The 18652-nt window shown below is 41.2% G+C and overlaps 1 protein-coding gene across 1 annotated transcript; it reads right to left on the bottom strand.

Moving 5' to 3' along the window:
• Nucleotides 1-1535: 1535 nt before the first annotated feature.
• GLUL (glutamate-ammonia ligase) lies at nt 1536-17117 on the bottom strand. The gene is made up of 7 exons (XM_088447159.1): nt 16983-17117; nt 13670-13855; nt 12554-12715; nt 6767-6913; nt 6161-6288; nt 5252-5451; nt 1536-4120 (listed from the first exon to the last, which is right to left on the bottom strand). The coding sequence occupies exons 2-7, from the start codon at nt 13833-13835 to the stop codon at nt 3802-3804; spliced, it is 1122 nt and encodes a 373-aa protein (XP_088303285.1). The 5' UTR covers nt 13836-13855; nt 16983-17117; the 3' UTR covers nt 1536-3801.
• Nucleotides 17118-18652: the final 1535 nt, after the last annotated feature.

Below are 18652 nucleotides of genomic sequence, written 5' to 3' on the forward strand. Positions count from 1 at the left end.
TATGCATCGCAATACGTGTGCACAAAACAAAGCGAGAGATCAGGATGCATCCGCTCACTCCGTATAGACTACACAGTAGAGTGATTGACAGGAGAGGCCTTTTGTGGGTGGTGACAGGGGCTGACCACTGGAAACGGGGGAGTGGAGGTGCGAACGCAGGCTTGCCTGAACGCCTCAACGCCATTTCAGAGGCGTACATTATTAAAAGGCAGCATCATAGTACACATCACTGGGATTTCGCTCTGAAGTGATCGCTGTGCTTGCGGCAGGGTAAAGGCAACCTTAAGTGCTGCGATCGCATCCGATGGTGCTCGATGTACCAATGGTTACAAACACTTCCAGGAGATGACGTGCACAAGTGGGCGTCTTATGATTGGCTGGTGGGCGTCAACATACACAAAGCGATCGCACGCCAAGACATAGTGGGTGTGCTTATGCCTTGCTGTGCGATCGCCTGCCATGCTGTCACTTAGCTGAATTTGCATACGCTGGGAGCGAGTGCATGCATCTAATGAGCATGTCTGAATGAGCTCCTGTATTCCCTGTCACATGCACTCACATACACAAACATAAGGGTTAATTTTTGTTGAGAGCCAATTAACCTACCAGTATTTATTGGGCTTGCACTTTTTCAGCTTTGTTTTGGTGTTTTTGCCCTGCCACAGATTGTTGTTTTGTTGGGCTTATGTTTGTTTTGCCTGAGGTCAGTGTAGATCTACCATTAGGGGATGTGTCAAACATTACAGAGAGATAAAGAGGAGAAGTTGCCCATAGCAACAAATCAGTTCTAGCTATGATTTATTTAGCATATTTAGCACAGCCTATAAAATGACAGATGGAAGCTGATTGGGTGCTAGGGGCAACTTCTCCACTTTATCTCTCTTGAAGATTTGCTACATCTCCCCCATAATGTAACACAATATGATATTGCTCACCAGCTCCTATGGAGCTACAAGATCCAGTCTACCAGCTAGAAGGTTCATGCATGTGGATCCCATGTGAAGGGCTGAGGAGCCATAGATGGGTTAAGTGTGTAACTTTATTAAAAAGTGCTTTATTTATTATCATCCCACTTTTAATATAATAAAACACCCAACTCCACAATCAAACTCATCATGTGCTTTGCATTTCTGTAAAAAGAGACTTTCATTTTAACAATATAAATACCTATGCAAAATGAGAAACTCAACATATTGCAATTTTGATTTATGTATTTTAAATGGCTACTTTCAGTTCCAATCTGGTAGAATATAATCTTAGATTCCACAGAAAGGGGTCAATCCAATTAATTCTCCTGGCAACGGCATTGGAACTCACTCCCCTCGCGCCCCTATCTCGCCGCAGATTTATGGATTTTTCTAGGCAGCCCTATGAGGCTGTGAACAAAAATGCACGAGTTTGGTGGTACCGTTAGTGCGGCATATAACAGCAATTACTCGCACAAGAACCATAAATACTCATCGGGGACCCTTTCAAACTGTTGCCTGGAATTTGAGGCAAATCAATCTCTCGTGGAATGAACAAATCAATACAAATTTAAACATATATCCAGATTTATTTCTTTTTTTTATTATAAAAAGAAAAACAAAATCTATTTTAAAAACAAAACTATGTCAGAATGAGTTGTGAGTAACAATCAGTAAAACCTAACTTGCCATTAATATGCAAGACCCATTAACAAACAAGGACAAGTTGTTGTTTACTTTGTGTGTGTGCGTATAAATCATTCTGAGATTCAGGGGAAAAAAATAAAATTATTTTTCTTCACATAGCACTGGTTATTGTTGGTAATCAAGTTCACGTTAGGCAGTGGTATAGTACATGTAACGTAAGAGCAAAGGTTAAATATTAGCCCAGCCCTTATTACTCCAGAACCTTTATATGTGTCTCATAATAAACCAGACATGATCTTGTACTAGTTGAAATAGACAAACAAATTTCACAGACTGGCAAGTTAGATCCCTTTAAATAAAAAAGGAAACAGGATAATGAAATAACAAGGAAGATGCACGTAACAAGTTTCCAAACATTACAAGTTGACGCTGACGTCCTGTTTCCATTTTAATGCCACTGGAAATCCAAAATGTCTCAATTTCATGTTTCAGGGTTGTCGCTAGAATATTAGCAGGATTCTTCTTGCATTAAACCCAGTGATGGCTTCAGAACACTGATCTATCAAGGGTCGCACATTACCACATACCACATTATTCACAGCCCCATAATACCTGTACCAATCCACCACCCTAATTGCTTAGCACCAACATAAGCCTTGGCCATCTTTTAGTACTATTATTTTTATTCCAAATACCTTGATAGATATATTGTCTTCCACCTCGCTCAGTAGACAAAATTTACATCTAAATAGAAAAATACTACAAGACTGGACCTAAATGACGACATTATGATGATCAGGGACATCCCTGTAAAAACAGCCAAAGACCCCTGACCACATTAAAATACCCCTGGATCATTTGAGAGACCAGACTGTATCCTGCTCTATTTGTATCAGTGTCAGTTGACCAGCAGGATGAGCCTAGAACGTGTCAAATGACTTTGTACCTGGCATAAGTTGAGGGGACAATTCAAGATCCCCTCCTATCTTTTATTAGTGGTTATCATGGAGCACAGTGAGACAGAAAGCAGCTTCCCTCTGGCCCTGGACCCTTTGCCTATATATGTCATTCTGCCTTATTTAAAGGCTAAGAACATGTCAGTTTGTTCTACTATATGCTTCAAGAGTATAAGAACTGTGTTTTCTTAAATATTTTGGTCACACTTTCTAGTAGATGTTAAAATGGGGCAAAATCCTTATAGAGATTGATTTATTGTCCATTCTCGTGCCCTCACCGTTACCATAAACTAAATTTAGAGGGAGATGTATCAAGTCTTCTAAAAAGAGTGGACAAGTGGAGAACTTACCCATATAAACCAATCAGCTTCTCCCTATCATTTTATAGAATGTACTTGATAACTGCTAACTCGTAGCAGATTGATTGCTATGGGCAACTTCTCCACTGGTCCACTTCTCCACTTTTTAAAATGCTTGATAAATCTAACCGGGATGTGGTCAATATCCCGGAGTGTGGGAAGCTGGCGTTTAGAATACCAGCATCGGAATCCCGACACCTGTCAGAATGCCAGCGCAGGCATCCTGACTGCCAGCATCCTATAGGTAAGTAGCAGGGGAGGGTTAGGGTTCGTCACTAAGGGGGGAGGGTTAGGTTTAGGATGCGGGGAGGGGGATGTTAGGTTTAGACACTAGGGGGGAGGTTAGATTTAGGCACCGGGAAAGGAGGTTTAGGGGTAGGGAAAGGGGGAGGGTTAGAATACCAACTGACAGGTTTCGGTATCCTAACCCTGTCGGGATGCCGGCGTCAGGATTTTGACCGCCAGGATCCTGAGCATCAGCTTCCCGTACCCAACCCATCTAACCTACAGTTCTTAACTGACCTCACATTTGGCCTCAGTGGAAGTAAAGTGCTGAGGCCAGTCTTATTTCTATCTTGTGCCCTAAAAAAATTAAGGCATTTCACATATATACTGTATTTGATTTGTGTAGACCTTTCTATATCTAATGCTGTCTTTAAGAACATGTCAATTGTTATGGTATGGCACAGAGTAGACTAAATTAAATCAAGGAGAAAGTTCAGTGGCCTACTCTACCCCACTACTAACAATATGCCTATCTGGTGACTTCTTCAAGACATGGAATTACATGATTTAGGCATAGGTGTAGAGGATCGAAACAGTACTGGCTAAAAGGTAGAGGGGTAGTAGCCGTCATTAGCTAGCTTTTTTGCTTTAGTTCTTATATTCAGTAGGCTCGTCTCCAGTTTCATTCAGCAGGCAGGTTCTAACCAAGGCTTCTGTCACAGCATAAGGGTCGCAGTTGGCTGAAGGACGGCGGTCTTCAAAATAGCCTTTCTTCTCTTGCCCAACAGTGCGGGGAATGCGAATACTTGCTCCACGGTTTGCCACTCCTGCAGAAAACTCATGGATGTTGGAGGTTTCATGGAAGCCTGTCAACCGGCGTGCGTTGTCTGATCCCCCCTTGGGGTCATAGCTTCGAATGTGATATTCATGACGCTTAGAAAGACGATCAATAGCTTCTTCAATGTACCTAGAAGTAAGAAAGATTGATTGAAGGTAACTCATCTGTTTTTCACACCCTTAACATAGCCTTGTGTATATTTTTACAGCGTCAAGAAGGGGAAACGAGTATGGATTACCCAACAACACCCTCCCTCATTCAAAAGTGTAAAAGCAGAACATTATCCCCTCTCTTTTTTTGTACCTTGCTTTGGAAAATATTTGTTTTAATAGCAAAAATGTAATTGAAAAATAATAGAACATTAGTGGTGGTGTATCAGAGTCTGCAACGTTAAGTAGGAGAACAGTTGGGGCCTGATTTTCAGTTGCACGCAAAACTGCACGCAGCAACGTCTATTGGAGGTCACCCATCTGTGAGTTTATGCACAAACTCCTTCTCTTGTGTACATCCGTTCGGCCGAATGTGCAAGGTCTAAGACGCCCACTTTTAGCATCCTTGCCCGCTGCAAAAACGTTTGGTGCGTCCCTATACACCACCATTGGCCACACCATCAAAACTTTTCTCCATCTGACCATGGCCTCCTATGCTTGCTGCTGTGGATCTGGGAACCCAATCACTTGCACTGACATGCCCACGACACTACCATAACATGCCCAATGAATGGACCTTTTTTGCATGCCCTTCTAGCTACCCCCCAGTCACCACACAGGAACAGCCATCACTGTTTCACAACATTTCTGATACCGTCTGACCTGACCCGATCGCAACAGTGGCCTTGAGTGTACACTCTCTGTAATGCATTCGTCATAGGGGCGTAAAGAAATGTTTGCGTAAGTGTAGTTGCAAAAAATCGATCAACTACGTGAACTTTGCATTTTACAGATTGTGTGTGACTCAGAATCACCTCCTTGGTGTCTTATTGTAAATTTTCGTATACTTATTTTTAATATATTATTTTCATTTCAGGACCCCAGTAACCCTAGAGGTACGCCAGTCTCTTTTTCTTTGTATTTTAAAGGAAAATAACATCTTTAATAAAATGCTTTGCCATGTCTACCATATGTGAGTGTACAAACTAAATTTGCCTTGTGACACTGTTACCATATTTTGCTGCTTCACTTAGCCATTCACATTTTCCCTGCAGACATCATCCCATGCCATTTCATTCACAAGTTCCCTTTACTGAACAACTTCACTTACTTGAGGCCTCCTTCTTCGCGCATACGTTGTGTGCTAAAGTTTGTGTGGCAGCCAGCTCCATTCCAGTTTCCACTGATGGGTTTGGGGTCAAATGAAACCACAATTCCAAAGTCCTCACATACTCTATGCAGAAGAAAACGAGCAATCCAGAGATGGTCCCCCATGTCAATCCCTTCACAGGGACCTACCTGGAACTCCCACTGTTAATGAAACAAATATTTAATTACAACACTTACATCAAAAAGAGTTTGATTCATTAGAGTTTTGGTGCTCTAGCTTTTTCTCAGCTCGTACTTTAATATCAATAAGCCATTGTTCTGGGACCTTAAGTGTCAGCGTGATCTTGTTCTGGGACCTCATGTTCACCATGCAAATGTTTTTCAATCCCAAGTGTCATTGTTCTCCCACCCAAGTGTCATTGTGTCATTGTTCTGGCACTAAAGTATCATTGTTCTGGGCCTCTGTCATTATCCTGGCACCCAAATGTCATTGATCTGGTACTCCAAGTGTCAGTGTGCCATTTTTCTGGGACCTTAAATGTCAATGTGATCATGTTCTGAGACCACAAGATCCACTATGTCATTGTACTGACACCCCAAGCGTAAGTGTGCCATTGTAATGACACCCCAAGTGGTAGTGTGGCATTGTCTTGGCATCCCAAGTGGCAGTGTTCCATTGTTGTTGGAACACAAGAGGCAATGTGCCATTGTTCTTGGAACCCAAGTGTCAGTGGCCCATTGTTCTGGGACTTCAAGTGTCAGTGTCCCATTGTTCTGGAACTTCAAGTGTTAGTGGTTTATTGTTTTGAGACCCAATAAGAGGCTGTTCCCCAAAAACATATTCTTAAAAGTTACTTGGTGTATTGGCCCTCAGGTTGTGTATAGAGCCTAAATAGTTTGGCAGGCTTACCTGTGCTGGCATGACCTCTGCATTTGTTCCTGCAATTTTTACACCAGCATATAGACACGCCTTATAATGAGCCTCCACAATATCCCGACCATAGGCTTTATCTGATCCTACACCACAATAATATGGACCTGAAGGAAAGTGGAGGTTATTAGGTTTGGCAATAAATACAAAACACGGGACAAGGCAAAAGCAGGCAATCATTCACACCGACATGTTGTTAAGACTATACAGGGAGAGTACAATTACTGGCAATGTGCTACCAGTTATCTCTGCGATGCCAGACTGTGTAGATATCAGCCAGTTACAGCATGATAGTCTCTACATTGCAAGATTACCTATTCACCTCTATGGGATTCAAGGCAAAACTTGCGATGTAGATGAACATGATTTGCTGTTCCAGAACGTCAAATCATGTCCTTTGCGCTGAACTGAATTCCCCCCTACATATTCTCATTGGTGGTAGATGTCAGGATTGGCTACATTCTATGTTAATAATAGCAAACTTTACATTTCACTTATCCATAGCAAAGTGGTGAGTGTAATTACAATTACACTGATGTATACTGTATAAAACAACCCAACTCCTTACAATACATTTAAAAGTACCTTGAGGTCCTGGGAAGCCATTGGAGGGCCAGCCAAATGGATGTCCATCCATCGCAAGCAATGTATATTCTTGTTCCATCCCAAACCATGGGTGTTCATTTGCCACCATGTCCATAATCTGTTTACATTTGTGTCGTAGGTTTGATTCTACAGATAGAAAGGTCAGGTGTTATAGCAGGGGTCCAGTTTTGATGTTTGTCATTTCTATGTAGCCAGTAATAATTTATAAACACATGTATGATCATTTCTTAAACTATCTCAGGGTGTCAGGAGTATGAAATAGATTGCACATATTGACATGTCTGGAAAACCCACTAGTACAATCATCTGAGAAAGCTAGTTGTAGCAGAAACTGCACGCAACCAGTAGTTAATCACTGTATTATTTCAAGATTTTGAAGGACATTTCCCAAAGCAACAGACTAAAAAAAATGTAGATTGAGAAAAGAAATGCACTATGCCCTCATTCAATTTTCAATACTTTATTTTTGTCAAAATTTTTATCTTTGCTATTTATTTTTTTTATATTTAGTTTTAAGAGCAAGCACTTAGGCCCTGATTCAGAGCCGGACGCTCTGACCAGAGCGCTCGCTCTGAATCAGGGCCCACCTCCATTAAAATGGAGCGTCCTCCAGGACGCTCGATTAGCTGTGGGTCACCACCCACAGCATATACGAGCGTCCAACAAGATGGTCGCGATGGTCTTGACCATCGCGACCATCGGACTTGCGAGTGAAACCCTGTGGTCGGGTTTCTCAACCGCAAGCCCTGGAGTGATTTTGGCTCTATCAGAGCCAAAATCACTCCCACTGACATCACTAGTGATGTCAGTGGGGCTGGCTTCAGACGGTAGGCGTTCCCATAGTAACGCCTCCGTCTGGCAGGCACGCCCCCGGCACGCCCACCAAAGGGGGCTTGCTGTCAATCAACATCGACAGCACGCCCCCTTTGATGCGAGACTCAGAGCGAAGGAAAGTCCTTCGCTCGCCGGGTCTCGCGCATGCGCACGACGGAGCTCCCTCCGTCGTGCGCATGCGCAGTGGGGAACATCGACCCACTTGCGAGCGTACTGCCGCTCGCGAGTGGGTCTGAATGACCCCCTTAGGCCTATATTTGTGTTTTTATTGCTCCTTTTTTATGTTTTCCTTTTTCTCACATTGAAAATAAACAGCACAGAAAAGAAAATATCTATTACTAAAGCAAAAAAAGAAAACTCTCATAAAATGTGCTGCATCATAAACAAGCATAACATGCCACATTGCATTCTTTCAGTATTTCATGTGCTTCAAAACTGTACAAAAAAACATATGGCCTCATCCAAGGACAAAAGAGAACTCTTGTTTTTTATTTCTGCTTTTCTAAAAAGAACTTAAAATAACTGATGGAAAAAAAATGCTTATGTTTCCAACCCCTGTATTAATGTACTATTCAATGGTGTATTAACAAAGCAAAGACAGTGAAAAAGTAAAGTAAATTGGGGTATTCTAAGTTCTCAAAACACCCAGGTCATGAGCACACAACAGTTTTGCTGCATCTGGACACGATCTCAACCATGCAAATAGCATAAATTGATAAAGTGACTCTAATAAGAGTTCGTTTCTTTTAATTAAAAAAATTGCTGTAAATTAATATATATATACAAAATACAATTAAACACAGCTTCTGGTGACATGACTCAGCAATAGCCCCTGAAGCTGCACGTGTTAACAAAAGTAAATAGAGAATTTACATTTAAATGTAAAATAAACATTTATTAAACAATAAACAAATAAGACACTAAATGCTCCCAGGACATAGACTATAACTTAAGCTGCACATCCACTAGGTGACTAGGAAAAGACAGTACGATTATAACATTGTAATCGTACCATCGTTCCCCATTGCCTGCAGTGCCTACATCATCCTCGAACATGACGAATCTGTCGTTATCGGCAGATTGACCAGCATGTTCGGGTGATTATTGATGTCGGAAACGACCAGCGGGAGTGCGCATCGATGGTCGTTTACGACATTATAGTGCACGATTTGTGCACGATTAATGAGCGATTGCACAACTACGTTTTCGTAATCGTGCAATCGCACATTAATATCGCCTAGTGGATGTGCGCCTTTAGGCTATACAGTACAATGACAAATATATATTATGAGTTCAGCATATAAAACAGAATGTGCAGTAAGAGCAGCAATCTTTAATGAGTCCTAAGTGGGAATGAGATATCAGCAATCTATATAAATAAATAAATAATAATATATATATATATATATATATATATATATATATGGCTGACGCTGCTCCTCACATCTATGGAGGTAATTTGAATGTGTTGCATGCTGGCGACCACTAGATGGTGCCCTATGGAGTAATTCAATTGTTGCTCCATTCAGGAGCGCACAGCCGCTGGCGATGATATTTCTACTCGCAGAAACAAAACCCCCCCATCCCCGTGCAACAATGACCAAAAAGCGACCTGTTTCAGTGCTCACATGGGACTTTCCGTGGCCGAGACAATGTCCCATCACTTTGACGGGCTGCTAACTAGTAAACAAAAACATCGCTCCTTACTAATAATAACACACAGTTACTCCGGTACAGGTGTAAAAATGTGCGGTCAAGCCGCCCCTGCGATAGTCAGAATTATTGTTCCTTCCACACTACAAACATATGACAGAGAATCTGCAGTAATAGATTGTAGGATGAGCCAATAGTAGAAAGCCGTCTGTAACAGGTGTACTAAGGGACACTTAAACATTCTTCTGCTATATATGGAGGGGGAATAAAACTCAGTGTCATCATTTGATAAGAATTCAGCGTTCTGTAGCTGCGGTGATCAGTCTCTCGCAGCACAAAGTTGGGTAAAGCCACATAGAGAAAGCTCCCAGCTAGACACGTTTCTCCACAGAAAAAAGTTCCTAGACACGTTTCCCCACAGAACCGATCCCTTCTGAGGAAACCACTACGCTACAGAAATAAACACAGCAAGGGCTATCTATGTTTGTGTTGGAGTGACAGCTTGCTCTGTAATTTACTACAGTACTGTACTGTTTAACACCTGTGTGATGCCAGAGGAACTGTGCGCTACTGTAAAAGGGAGATTTCACTTTGGATTGTTGTTTCCTCATTCCCACTTAGAACTCATTAAAAATTGCTGATTTCTGTTTCTATGACTAAAAATTATGATTTTTTTTTTGTCTGATGACTTTGTTTCGTTTAGAGTGTATGCTCTATCTCCTGAGAACATTTAGGGTACATTTACTAAAGTGAGAGTTTTTAGAAGTGGAGATGTTGCCCATAGCAACCAATCAGATTCTAGAGATTATCTTCTAGAAGGTGCTAGTTAAATGTCTACTTAACATTTAACTAGCACCTTCTAGAAGATAATAGCTAGAATCTGATTGGTTGCTATGGGCAACATCTCCACTTCTAAAAACTCTCACTTTAGTAAATTTACCCCTCAGTCTCTTAATAAATTGTTTGATGTTTACTTTACATTTACAATAACTTTAATGTCTCTGTTTGCATTTGTTAGTAATATTGGGGGAGATGTACCAAGCCTTAGAGAGGGATATAGCAGAGAGATAATGTACCAGCCAATCAGCTCCTAACTGCCATGTTGCAGACTGTGTTTGAAAAATGACAGTTAGGAGCTGATTGGTTGGTATTTTATCTCTCTCCAAGGCTTAGTACAGTTCCCCTATTGTCATTATTGGATAAGTAACTGTAATCTTCTATGGAGCGGAGCTGTGTAGTAAATGTGACACCTTAGTGTGCAGGATTTCTACAGATAACTATTATGTACATTAGCTCAGATGTGTTAAACTAAACAGTCCTGCATAAATAAACAAATGAATAGAACATTAATTAGCCCTAGAACATTATTTATGGATCTTCATTGATTCAAGCTTTGCCTTTAAGTAAGTCATCATCAGTTATCATATACAAACTTACTACCCCTAACCTAGTACAGGTTGAGTCTCCCATATCCAAATATTCCGAAATACGGAATTTTTTTAGCATGACTAAGATAGTTAAAACTTTGCTTTTTGATGTTTAATGTACATAAACCTAATTTAAAGCACATATTATTAAACATATTGTATACAATTACCTTCAGGCTTTGTGTATAAGGTGTATATGAAATATAAATGAATTTCATGTATGTTCACAAACTTTGCTTGAGCCACAACATTTTTGAAAATATTGTATAAATTACCTGCAGGCTGTGTATATAAGATGTATATAGAACATAAATGCATTCTGGGCTTAGATTTGTGTCCCAATCCCAAGAAATTTCATTATATTATGCAAATATTCCATAATACGGAAAATTCTGATATCGAAAATACCCCTGGTCCCAAGCATTTTGGATATGGGAAACGATTTAAATAATTTAGAATTACACATTTTCACTTTGCTTACACCAAATTCTATTAAAATACTCTTCCACCTTCATGGTTTGCAAGGTCCATGGTTTGCAAGGTCCATCTGTTACGTACTGAGAGGACTGTGACTTTTCTATATGTGGCACACAGCAATCTGGCATGCCAGCTGTCCTAATTTAACTGATAAAGCTGTAAAACTCTTCTTGTCTTTCAATATATTACAGAGTGTAGTGGAAAAAGAGCATGCTGGGAGTTCTGGTTCAACAACAGCTGAAGATTAGGTATGCACTTAGTCACGCACGAAGGGCCTCATTTAGAGTGAGGAGCAAATCCAGGTAGAGGGTGAGCATTTGCACCTGGACAGAGCATGATGAAATATGTACTGTACATGGGATGCAAATGCAGTTTGTTTTGCATGCAGGGAAAATAGTTCTTGCTTTTGCATTTAGGACAGAAATACTAGGCAGCTATATTTTACCCTGTGTTTGACAGCCACACTCACTGGCTCTTCCAATAAGAATATATGCTCTCTCAGGAGTAGAGTCCTTCCTACCCTTCATTTCCATGTCTGCATTCATTTTGCCTACATCGAATGTCCTGTTATCTCCGCTGCCCGCTGCCACTTGCAACGTGGAGTCTTACAAGTATACGATAATAATTATAGCGATAGAGAATCTCACGTTAGAATAAAGTAAATAATAAATAAATAATAAACCACTTCACGAGACTGCACTGATTAATGTAATATGCGACACTTGTACATCTGTGTATATGAGTCTGAATCTGTATACAAAGTGCTACAATGCTGCAAGCCATGAGAGTAACTACCATAGGTGCAAGGGGTACAGCTGCCATGGGGCCCAGAGATAAAGGAGGACCCATCTTCCATGTCAGAGTTACGTGTGTTATATACATTTTTCACCATTGGGTGGTACATAGGGGCCCTTACAAACTTTTGCTATGAGGCCTTGAAATACCTAGTTACACCCGTGCTACGGCCACAGTTTTATTTTCACATCAAGGTCCGATGTACTTCATCTGCGACTTTGTACAAATTGAAAACCAATTTCTGTGCAGCTAAAGTCGCATCCCTGCGTCTCTAGTACAATTTGAACAGTATTTTGCTGCATCTGCTGTGCGAGTAAGACGCAAGTTCAAAGAAAAGGTTTCTACGCTACATCGCTTGGCGCAGCTCACTTGCACCAGGCGTATGGCAAATTGAGACTCGGTGCATAAGGACACATTTGTATGTTATTTCGGGACAGAGATCATTGGGCCAGTACGAAGCTAGAAGTACATTATACAATGTTACAGTTTAATAAAATCTAATTAAAGAACAATAATACAAATCAGTATCACAAATCTGTTTCGTCCCCAATGCTGATCACTGGAAAAAATGCTGACTCACCTGCTGTAGTTTTGTTGTATTTCATCACCTCGCAAAACACCAGCTTGTTGGGGTTTTTCCGGAATGGGTCCTTAAACATGGACACCGGTATCAAGAACATGTCACTGTTTGATCCTTCTGATTGATATGTGCTAGAACCATCAAAATTCCACTCGGGCAGATCTGCACAAGATTAGAGCCATATTGTAGATCGGGTCATGCAAATGCTCCCCCCAATTGTTGAATTAAAAACCATATTTGTATTGTATTTACTGTATCTGTTTTTAGATTGTTTTTGTGTCATTTATATTGTAATGCTGTTTAATTGTTGCAATACAGAACTAGAAATATACAATACAGCCATTTCAGTGCAGTGAATTTAAAATAAACTTCCGTCACATACCATCGGTGGGCCGGATTCAGCAGTGGATGTATTGCCGATATTTTTGCAGATACAGCGATTGTTTGCTACTGCGCACTTGTGAACAATGCACTGCGCACATGTGAACAATGCACTGCGCACATGCAGCAATTTGCACTGTGATTACATTCGTACAGAGGAACAATTCGCAAAGTGAGTGACAGGTAGTCAGCGTTTGGGGTAGTAACAGGGGAGTGGTTAGAAAAACGCAGGCGTGTCTGTTTAAATGCCATTTCATGGGCGTGGATATATTAGCCATTGCGATCTCCTTTGCAGCATGAGACCTCTCTGCGTGCCTGGAGAACTGCTGTGTTTGCGGCTGGCCAGACTTGACTTATATGCTGTGTGACTGCCCGATGTGCGTCAAATGTACCGATGTTTACGCTGTTGCACGTTGTCGGACGGATATGAGAAGGCAGCAGTTGGCGCCCCTATGCTCGGGTATGGAAGGATTGTCATATATTTGCAACTGCGTTCTGTGCGTAATCTCAGCTGTGACTGCTAAATCAGACTATGTATCAGTAACTAGTGGAGGATTGTGATCACTGTAATGGTAGAATGAGTGAATAAAGTTTTCTACCTCTAAAGTAGATCAATGTGTGCAAATCATTTTGAAATCACTGCCATCAATGCTGTGGCTATGTCTATGAATAAACCCTAGGACATGCTACACAAATTCTTTGGGGCAAAACTTGTTTGCAAGGTGGCATGCACACCTTCAATAGTCTTGGGTTCAGAGTCCAGGGTTCGTGTCTTGCAGCGTAGACCTTCTCCTGTTCCATCAATCCATATGTACATAGCCTGGACTTTCTCTGACTGAGGCAGATCCAGGTATATCTGTTTCACCGCCTTGCTGAGCTGTGAGCTGGCTGAAGTCGCCATGACTGCAGTATAATGAGGAACTGCACAGAAGAGAGCACACAAGTAGTTAAGTTGAGTATTAGTATTCTGACTGTTTGACGGGCTGAAAAACATGAATTCTGTAAGAACAATACATGAGGCTCATGTGGGAATGGCCGAGAAAAAGCAATGTGGAATTCATTATAGCTGAACAATCCCCAGCTCTGATAGAGAATAATGATAGTGAGGCCGTTTTTGCATGTACGCAGAATATATACACAAATGTTTTTTTTTTCTGCATTGGGCAAGCTAAAATTATTTCACTGTGCAGACAACGCTCACCATTAGATCTCATATTCCTAATGTCACCTTAAAATTTCAGTGAGGCCAGATTAACATTGACGAGGATCCCAAAGCAACTAACTTGCGAGGGGGGCTACCAATAAAACAGTCAATAAAAAATGCTGGTGATGTTTTTTTTTCAAAAATATAATGTGTCAAAAGTCCCAGGACCACAAATGTGTCATACACACTGTAGTGCCCCCAGTACACATAATTCCACACAGAAACCCCAGTCTGTATACATAGTGAACCCAGAGTGCCTCCATGCTGGTGATGTAGCTATGTGGGGGACCCCTAGTATGTGGGGGCCTCTGAATGACATCCCTGGCCGTCCTGTCGTTAATCTGGCTCTGTATGTCAATACAGCTTTAAGAAATAGATTGTTACCCAAATTGTATTAAATTCATTGCTTTTCTTTTCCTTTTAACTCTATTTACAAACTACTTATTTTGTCCGGTGAAAATATTATGGATTTTGTATAGTGGAGCATGGATGAGCACATTGGATGCCAAATTAATAATTAAGGGTACATTTGCTTACAATACCTGTCTAGTACGATGTCACCCCTAATCACAGCCCTGATTATTAGGACATAGGATATATCTATAATGAATTTCTTTGTTATTGTTTTGTATTGAATCTATTATGTAACAATGGGACCGGTGTACAAGAAACATCTTATAGTATTAACAGGGCAACTACCACTGTGTCATTTAATTGTAAGAAATAAGTGCCTTAAAAAATGTTTGAACCTCCAGTTATTTAATGCAGCAAATAATGCACCATTTTCAGAACTGTAAAGCATAGCTATACTTGGCTGTGTTGTCATATACTGCATCCAGGGTGTCCGGACCACAAAATCACAGTAGTATAGGAATCCTGATTTAAAATAACTAAAAAAATGTTTGCGTTCCATCCAGAACCAATACCAATGTATCAAGCTTTAGTAACTACAACACCCATCACCCTTATTTACTGCAGATAAGAAGTTGTAGTCCTAAGGATGGAGGCTGTCACACTGGATTTTGAAGGAAGTTACCCAACTGCTAAAGGAGCCATTCGACCACCAGTTTTGCCATCAAATTCTAGTATTAGAACAGCACAAACATGTAAAATGTTGTGTTCTTCTTTCCTAATTATTTCATTATTATACAAATAAATAGAGAACACTCATAGAACACAAGCAGAGTATCTGGGCATTAGCCACTTACCCTGAGCTTACCTAAACCTAAATATAAGAAAAACACCACTCAAAATGGCTGCCCCCACCTCTGGCGAATTACAACTGATAGAAGCAGCTGAACGTTTCCTTAGGGAGATACACTCCATAGAAACACATGCAAGCAAACACAGTAGGTACAGTAACAAAAAACAACAGTTGTACAATAAAAATATGAATAGCCTGAATAAAGACAAGAATACCATATACACACTGTATATACATGCAGACATATAGCTGTGGCATATATACATTGCACAGAATAGGCAGAGACTATAATACACAGAACAAAACACATAGATAGTAACGCCTGCATATCACATGGGTGGTTGATGCTGTACAGTACACACTGTGTGAAAAACATGGATGTAACGTACCAAACACCTACTGTATACAGATACATTCACAGACTGACACTAAATAACAACACTACTGCAAAAATAACAGCAAATGGAATGCAGGCAAGTAACAAAACAACAGCCTAAATCACAATAGTGCACAAAATACACAGCCTGGCTATTATGTACTGTAACTTGCTTTTCCAGTCAGAATGGCACAAATGGCAGACAGGTGAGAAATGGTTAAGCACCATTGTCTCATAATGTATCCAATAGTCTTCCATCATGAATAACAATGTACTGTATATGTTTACTATTTATATCAAAATATCACTGTTAATTACTATGCACTGTATGAGAATAGCAGGAATAGTATATATAAGAATAGCACACTGCACTGGCACAGTATTAGTATACAGTATCAGTTAGGCATCAGGAATTACAACCTATAACTTCACTTTAATCCCCAGTCACCAATTTTGCCATTTTTGTTTTCTTTTTGCCATAACACAATCACTGGTTAGGGAGGCTCACAGGTAAGTGACAGCCAGAGACAGGTAAGTGACAGCCAGAGACAGGTAAGTGACAGCCAGAGACAGGTAACTGACAGCCAGAGATAGGTAAGTGACAGCCAGAGACAGGTAAGTGACAGCCAGAGACAGGTAACTGACAGCCAGAGACAGGTAAATGACAGCCAGAGACGGGTAACTGACAGCCAGAGACAGGTAACTGACAGCCAGAGACAGGTAAGTGACAGCCAGAGATAGGTAAGTGACAGCCAGAGACAGGTAAGTGACAGCCAGAGACAGCTGACTGACAGCCAGAGACAGGTAAGTGACAGCCAGAGATAGGTAACTGACAGCCAAAGACAGGTAAGTGACAGCCAGAGACAGGTAACTGACAGCCAGAGATAGGTAACTGACAGCCAGAGACAGGTGACAGCCAGAGATAGGTAAGTGACAGCCAGAGACAGGTAAGTGACAGCCAGAGACAGGTAAGTGACAGCCAGAGACAGCTGACTGACAGCCAGAGATAGGTAACTGACAGCCAGAGATAGTTAACTGACAGCCAGAGACAGGTAAATGACAGCCAGAGACAGGTAAGTGACAGCCAGAGACAGGTGAAGGTAGATGTCTGACAGCAGCCAATCACTGTACAATAAACAAGTGACACACAGCAAATAAACAATAGGACAATAATTTAAGATTTCAAGTACATATGAAAACAAGCTATCATGTGCCCGGCACTACTGCTGTAGAAACATTCTGGTCTCCATAGGGTTCATGTTACCTGAATCAGTTAGAATGGAGATGGGTGGTCCTGCTGCTAGTCCAGGGATCTGTGGGTGCTGCTTGTGTGGCTGGTTGGTTGCTGGGTGTTAGTGAGAAGCTCCCATGTGTCAGGTCTGACTGAGCTGAGGTTAGACAAATATCCCTGCACATATATTGTGTAGCAGAAAGCCGGCCCCAGACTGCTCATTGGCTGCAAACGTGAGCACAACACTTGCCATGCTGGGGCCGCCCTGATGGCACAGTGCCATTGGTCATAGCCGGGGAAGGGGCAGCCCCAGTATCTCCCCAGCCAGAGGGGTGCTGGGAGAGGTGGTGCAGGGTAGACGCAGAGAGAACTCGTTGCAAAAAGGCAGAAGCATCTAGTGCTGATCACATGCAGTGATGCCAGGGGACATAACACGGACGCATGGATCAGGGACATTACATCAGCTTAGGACGTGGGGTGTATTGTGCATTAGGGATAGACCAAAAGTTTACAGCCATAGTAATAAGGAGTATAGTTTCTATGTAGAATGTACTGTTACTGTGCGTTGCATAATCAGAAGGTTTTGTGGTGATAGGTCCAGGGGACGCCCGTGCAGTATGTAGTAATAAGGTCGACATTTATAACGTCTACACTAGAATGTTGATAATGATGCTGACATGGCTAAACTGTTGACATCATGGGGTAAATTTAATGGGTCCCCTGCAAGACTGCCCTATGTGTAAAGTAGCAGGGGTAAAGTTACTAAAGTGAGAGTTTTTAGAAGTGTAGATGTTGCCCATAGCAACCAATCAAATTCTACTTAACATTTAACTAGCACCTTCTAGAAAATAATAGCAAGAATCTGATTGGTTGCTATGGGCAACATCTCCACTTCTAAAAACTCTCACTCTAGAAAATTTACCCCGCAGTCTTTTAGTAGGCAACATCAACCTGTTTTGCCTGGTTCTATCCAATTGGATAGAGCAGTACATTTAGATTCACTGTTTTGTAAAATGCATCAAAAATACTATACTTTTAAATTCACAACAACAACATAGTGGAATGTAAGCTCTTACGAGCAGGGCCCTCTACCCTCTTGTGCTTCTCTTTACTTTATTTTCATCTATTCCTCTCTCCCCATGAGGGCATCTAATGCTTGGTTGCTTATGCTGTTGCTATTTGGGTGTTATCGTCGCTAATGTAGCAATGTATATTATCCATGTACAGTATTGTACTGTAGTCACTGGTCACTTATCTGTTTATGTACTCTGTAAGGTGCTGCAGAACACTTGTGGTGCCATATAAATAAATAATAATAGTAATATTGGGCCCAGGGCTGGTGCAAGGTTTCTTGGCCCCCTAGGCACACTCCCAGTTCCACCTCTTAGAAAGTAAGGGACCAAAGTACAGATGACTGTGCACAGCCAATTTTGTACATGCTCATTTTCTGAGCATGCATAGCGTAAATTCATACAACATATGCTAAACAGGTGTACATTCAATACTGCATCAGCACCATAGTTCAAATTGAATAATAGATCATGAAGTTATGATCCATCCAATGTTCAAAGCAACCTCTGTAAAAATACTATTCCACATGTTGTGTGAGTTGCCCCAGAAAGTGTCTGACTAGTTTGGGCTGAATATACCACAAATGTTTATAAATACCCCAGGTCACCTGTGTACCTGCAAAGAGGGGAAGA

The sequence above is a fragment of the Taudactylus pleione genome, unplaced genomic scaffold (genome assembly GCF_031769625.1).
Source record: "Taudactylus pleione unplaced genomic scaffold, aTauple2 ptg000421l, whole genome shotgun sequence".
Taxonomy (NCBI): domain Eukaryota; kingdom Metazoa; phylum Chordata; class Amphibia; order Anura; family Myobatrachidae; genus Taudactylus; species Taudactylus pleione.